The 5,907-nt window shown below is 69.2% G+C and overlaps 1 protein-coding gene across 1 annotated transcript in view; it reads right to left on the reverse strand.

Moving 5' to 3' along the window:
* The window catches only part of KCNN1 (potassium calcium-activated channel subfamily N member 1), a 12,865-nt gene that overhangs the window by 1,827 nt on the left and 5,131 nt on the right, over positions 1-5,907 (reverse strand). Inside the window, exons 2-9 of the mRNA XM_026064741.1 lie at positions 5,633-5,902; positions 5,456-5,551; positions 4,924-5,342; positions 1,846-1,987; positions 1,630-1,740; positions 1,374-1,501; positions 360-429; positions 45-238 (exon numbers count right to left, since the gene is read on the reverse strand). Of these exons, the coding sequence (XP_025920526.1) occupies positions 45-238; positions 360-429; positions 1,374-1,501; positions 1,630-1,740; positions 1,846-1,987; positions 4,924-5,342; positions 5,456-5,551; positions 5,633-5,902 (1,430 nt within the window). The remainder of the gene's footprint in view (positions 1-44; positions 239-359; positions 430-1,373; positions 1,502-1,629; positions 1,741-1,845; positions 1,988-4,923; positions 5,343-5,455; positions 5,552-5,632; positions 5,903-5,907) is intronic.

Genomic DNA, 5,907 nt, shown 5'->3' on the forward strand with positions numbered 1-5,907 from the left:
CCGAGGAGGTGGGGGGGGCGGTGGAGGGCGAGCGGCGGCGGCACCCGGGGGGCCGGGGGGGCCGGCGGCCGGGCGGCTCCCGCTGCTGCCGCCCCACGGCTTGGCCCACGAGCCCCGGCAGCGCCAGCAGGCTCAGCCCCAGCGCCTCGATCTTGCTCTCCAGCGTGTGCAGCCGCTTCTCCAGGTCCTCGTTGCGCTCCTGCAGCTCGGAGACCATGTCGTACATGATGCTCTGGGTCTGCCGGGAACGGGGAGGTGCAGGGCAAAGGGGGCTTCAACACCGCACCGCCGGGCTCTGCCGCCCGCGCCGCCCCGCTCGACCCCGCGCCGGGGAAGTGCCCGCCGGCCGGGCGCCTCACCTTGGCCAGATCCACCAGCGTGTTYGCCTGGTCGTGCAGTTTCCGCTGCTCCATTTTCACGCTCCGCAGCCTACGGAGAGAAAAGCACCGGCGGGGGGTGGGTGGTCAGCATCACCCTCCGCGGCGCCCCGCACGCGTCCCTGGGCACGCGCAGCCGCCGAGCTCGCGGCGGGTCCCAGCGCCGCCCCTGCGCCTCGGCATGAGGCTTTGGCAGGGAAGAGCACCGAACGGTGCCGCCTCCGAAGCAGCCCCATCCCGGCCCATCCYGGCCCGGCCGCGCTGCGCCGGGACGCGACCATGCACGCGGAAACACACAGCGAGCAGACGGGGCAACTTACTTCTGGGCTCTGCAGGGATGGGGCAAAACAGAGACAAAACACAACAGCAGGTTTAATAACACCACGGAGGGCGCACGGAGCCGCCGGCCGCCCGGCCGCCCTGCCCGCTGCCGCCACCGGACCCCGGGCCGCATCGAGCCGAGCGCCTTTCGGCTTCTCCCCCAAAACCGGCGGCACCCCGGGGCTTGGCATCGCCGCGTTGGCTCGGTAATGCTGCAGCTGTCCCCGGCCCCCCACTGTCACCGGGAAAGCGCCCCGGCCACGGCGGAGCAGGGCCTGTCGGAGAGGCCTGGAGCAGGGAGCGTGGGCACTGTGGGCAGAGCTGGCACCGACCGGCAGCCAGAACGGAAGRCAAAATCCCATTCTCCTTTTGGGGCCCCAAATTTGGAAATCTTTGCGTTTTCTAACACAAAAATCCTAAAGCAGAAGGGGGCAGGCGGCACTTGCACAGTTTGGTCTTGCTTCAAAGTGCCAGGGGGGTTTACAAGAGCTCCAGAGGGAGAAAACTCATTTGTGTCACTCTGGCAAAGGTCTCAGCCTTGAAGCCRGGGGGGAAAAATGGGAGGAATCGGCTCCAAGCGGGGTCGCCGTTAAGGGCAGCGGCACGGGGGCACGAGGGCGCTGCGGGCRGCCGGGCGGGCGCCGCGTACGAAGCAGGTAAAGGTTTGGCACTTACTGATGGATGGCTTGGAGGAACTTACGCTGGTGTTTCCGAACTTTGGCATGGTCGATCTTCTTCACCAGCTTGGTGTGTTTGTAGATGAGCCACGTTTCCCTGAGTACGTTGGCAGCAGCATTTTTCACCTGCAGAGGCAGACATCCCCGCTCAGGGGCCGCCTCCGCGTCCCGTCCCGGGACGAAGCCCCCTCCCGGGGCGGCCGCGGCTCGGGATGCAGCGCTGGGTGGGTGCGGGGGCGCCGGCAGGCCCTTACCCGCTTCGTTAGCTGCGTATCCATCATGAAATTGTGCACGTGCTTCTCGGCTTTGGTGAGCTCTAGCTTTCTGGCGACCACCGCGACGACGAGAGCCGTGCAGCCGGCGCCCTGGGGAGCAGGTCAAGAACCAGCCGGGAAATTTCCACCTCCGGAGGGGGGAGACGCGTGGTGGGAAGCCCCCCGCACCGTGCCCGTGGCCGCCCGGGCACTCACCATGATGCCGGTGAGCAGGCACACGCCTTTCCCGCAGTAGGTGTGCGGCACCATGTCGCCGTAGCCGATGGAGAGGAAGGTGATGGAGATGAGCCACATGGCTCCCAGGAAGTTGCTGGTCACCTCCTGCTTGTCGTGGTACCTGCCCGGGGCCAGAGGCAGCCGCCGTCAGCCCCGGCCCCCCCGCGCCGCCCCGGCTTTGCAAGGCCATCGTCACGCAGCGGCTCGGGGCCGGCGGCGCCGTGCCTCGGGCCGGGCGGCTGCTGGGGACGGGGCCAGCAGCCGGCGAGAGCAGCTCAGCTCTTCGACCCCCCCCCGTGCTGCGAGTGAGGCCGGGCCGAGCCCCCCCATGCAGCGCCCGCCGTGGCACCCAACGCGCAACAGGCCCGCGCAGGCGGGGGGGGCTTCGAACCTGCCCTTGGGGACTGCAGCCCCCGGGGAGGGAGCCCGAAGCTCGGCCGGCTGCAGGGCTCGGGTCGGAAACRGGCTGGTTTCCCCATCGCCCGGTCCCCACTCGGCAGCTCCAGCTGGGAGAGTCCCGGAGCCCCTCCCGGACACGCTGGACCCTGAGGCCGCCTGTGGATGGCTCCATGTGGCTGAGCGCCCCGGGAAACCCAGCCCGGGCATCCCATGCTCCGGGGCTCCCCCGCGAGAGGAAGGGGCACCCAGAAAGGGCTCTGCGCCTGGGCCAGGGACCACCAAAATCCGCGGAGCTGCAGAGACCGAAGCGCCCGACGGAGAGGGGCCGGGAGGGAGCAGGAGCTGCTCCTCCCTGAGCTGAGCCCCTGTGGGAAATGGAGCCTCCCCCAGCCTGGGGGGGAACCACGGCAAACCTCAGCCCTCTTGAAGCTTTTCCCAAGGATCTCAAAGCACAGGACACGGCTGTCCTCCCCTGGAGCCCCCCTGCCCTGTGACGGCACGCTCTGTCTCTGCGGAGCAGGGAACGAATCTCACAGCGCCGTGAAAGCCGTGCCGCCRGCGCCGGGAGAGCTGGGCACGGAGCCTGCCGCCGTCCGGAGCAGGGCAGCCCCTCGCCACTTGAGACCCCGCGCTCAGCTGCCCCGGCCCCGATCCGGCCCCTCGCCACGGCAGGGCCCGGCTTCRCTCCGGGATGGAGCGGGCAACACTGTGCTTTGAGATTTCGTGGCCAGCGCYGGAGCCACGAATGCAGACGGCTTCGCTCGCTGCCCCCCCGGCCTGATCGCCCCCGGCAGCTCTCGGAGGCGCCAGGACAACCCCAACCTGCCCGGGGACGCRGTGCAGCAGGGCCAGGCGGTCGGAGCGGCCAAGCTCGGCAGCAGGGCTCGGAGGCATGCGGGGAGCGGGGCAGAGTGTAAAACGGGGTGAAAGAGGAAAGAAAAGGGAAAGGGGAGGAGGGGAACAAGCCGGGGTCAATCTCAAGCGTGAGGCGAGGAATTTAGGATTGCTGCGTCCCTCTGCCCGCCCCCGCATGCCCCGTCCCTCCCGTCCTCGCGCCCCCTCCCCCCGGGATGAACCTGTGCAATTTCGGCTTGGAACCCCAGCCGGCCCTGTGGGACCAGGAGATGCCGGGAGGCACCGAACCCCCTGCCCCGGGGCGGCCGCCCCTGCCTGGGCTCACGATGGGGAGCGTGGGGGGCCGCGTGCTGCAGTGCCCTGCGCCCTCCTTGCCTTCCTCCGCTGCCCTTCCCTCCGCAWCCCAGGGAGCTCTCCCGGAGCTTCCAGCGCACCCGAACTGCGCTACTGAAGAGGGGAAAACGCTGAGCGACAGAAACGCTCGGAGCCRAGCAAAAGCCCTTTGGAGACGCTTCAGCCGAAGCCTCCGCTCTATAAATAAAAAGCRGCGAGCGGCTCCTTTCCGGCTGCCTCGGATCGTCCCTGCTCTTTGCTGGGGTTTATCGCTCCAGCGGTGAAACCGGGAGCACCGTGGGCTGGCTCGGCACGGGGATGCGAGAGCGCCCGGCCCCAGCATGGGGAGACCCCAGTGACCTGCAGTGATTTCCGCAGCGAATTCGCCTCCGCAGGGACAGAGCCTGGGCAGCGCAGGGCTGCGCTCACGGCTCACGGCGCCCCGGACCCTCCGCCAGCAGGATCTGTGCCCCAGCACACACTGCCACGGGACCCCCGGGCTTGTGCCCACRCCACCGGGTCAAATCCTGCCTGCAACCGGGGCCTGGCATTCACGCCTGCCCCCTCACCAAAGGGAGCGCGATGGTGGAAACGGATTTGAGGTTCCAAGGGGAAAGGGCTGCGGCCCCTTTCCAGGGCCACGGCCTCGTTGCTCCRGCCCAGGCGGCCCCCGCAGCCCCCCGTACCCCTGCCCCGGCTGCAGCTAATCCTAAATTCTCGGTAGCACAAGCCTGGGGCGGCAGGGACGTCCCGTGCAGGACGCGGCTCTCGGTTCCTGGGGTGACTCACAGTTTGTCCCTGCGAGCAGCAGAGCGGTCGCGGAGGGAAAACAAGAGCAGTTAATGAGCGGTCCCGGGGCGGAGGGGAAGCCGGCGAGAAGGGACGAGCGCAGGCATGCGCAGCCCGGCCGCGGGCTCCGGCCGCAGCTGAGGAGCACCGGGCACAGACCCGTCCCCTCTGCACCGCGTCCCGTCCCCGAGACCCCCAAACGCCTCCCGGGGCTGGGATGGGGTCCTGGCACGGGTGCCGCTGAGTCCCTCGGGGCTTGGCACCCGTGGTGGCCACGGACGAGGAGGGATGCGGGGCTGGGGAGAGCAGGGACGATGGGACAGCAGTGCTCRCGGGATAGGTGACAGAGACCCCGCGCTCGGCCTCCCGCCCTAGCGGGGACCTACCCGGCCTCAGCATCGACCTTTGGGCTCTGCAAAACCCCATGGTGGCCACCACTGGCCAAGCCCTGGCACAAGGGTCCTGGGGCCAGGCAGGGGCTGGGGACACTTGCCCAGGGCTGGGCTGCCCGAACACAGGCACTACCAGGGCTGGGGGACACTTTGCATGTCCAAAGAGCCTCTCTTCTCCCCCCCCGGGGTTTTGCCCCGTGCATCCTCAGCTGCAGCCCAGCTCCGCACCCTCCGCAAGTGCAGGAGCCCCCGAGGGAGGTGGGAGAGCCCTGCCCACCCGCCCGCGCACCTCTCGCACACGCGGACCGTCCAGGCAGCAATGATCCAGGAGGAGATGCTGAAGACCAGCAGCACGGTGCCGGGGCAGATGGTCATGAGGGTCTTCATGACGAAGCGGGTGTTGAAGTTGATCTTGTTGAGGGCGCCGATGCTGCGGGAGGAGGCGTCGGTGAAGAGCTTGCTGTGCAGCAGCATGACGCGCCCGATCAGGTAGAGCCGCAGGAACATGGGGATGGAGAGGATGATGTCCACGTCGGCGTCGGCCACCGAGGCGGCATAGGTGAAGGCCAGGCGCGCCGTCCAGGTGAACAGGTACTGGCCYGGGATGGGGTGGATGGCGCAGACCACCAGCTCCAGGGCGATGAAGAAGATCCGCTCGTAGGTCATGGCGATCCGCCAGTCGTCCGCGCCGTTATCCACCATGAAGAGCTGGGGGGAGAGAGTGGGCAGGGGGCTGGGCGGGCGTCCCGCAGCGAGGCGGCGCACGGAGGCGCCTGCGGGACGCGGTGCCGGTCCCCGGGGCGCGCGGCGGCGCGGCCCACCTGGATCTCCCTGGCGTGGTACATGACGATGAGTCCCAGGAGGATGACGGTGGAGAGGCTGATAAGGCATTTCAGTGCAAACGAGTACGACGACTCCTGCGAGGAAGCGCAGCGATGGGGGTCCCGTGCCCACGTCCCCTCGCCCGCTCTCGCCGCCCCGAGCRGCCCGGCCCCTACCTTGGTGTAGACCCCCCAGGACAGCTCCGTCTCCGTGACCATGAYGACGATGCCGAACATCCCGAAAATGAGGGCGTAGTCGCTGAGGCGCTTCCGCTTCTCGAAGAGGGCCCGCCGGTGGCCCAGCTTGTAGCCGATGTTCTGGTTCCTTCGCGCCCCCCGCGCGCGCTCCTCTCCCGCCTCCTCGCCGTCCGCGGGGGCCGGAGCGGCGGGCTGCTCCGCGCCGGACACCAGCACCTCGAGGCCGGCGGGGCGGCAGGGCCGCAGCGGCTGGG

The sequence above is a fragment of the Apteryx rowi genome, unplaced genomic scaffold (genome assembly GCF_003343035.1).
Source record: "Apteryx rowi isolate R43461 unplaced genomic scaffold, aptRow1 scaffold_220, whole genome shotgun sequence".
Taxonomy (NCBI): domain Eukaryota; kingdom Metazoa; phylum Chordata; class Aves; order Apterygiformes; family Apterygidae; genus Apteryx; species Apteryx rowi.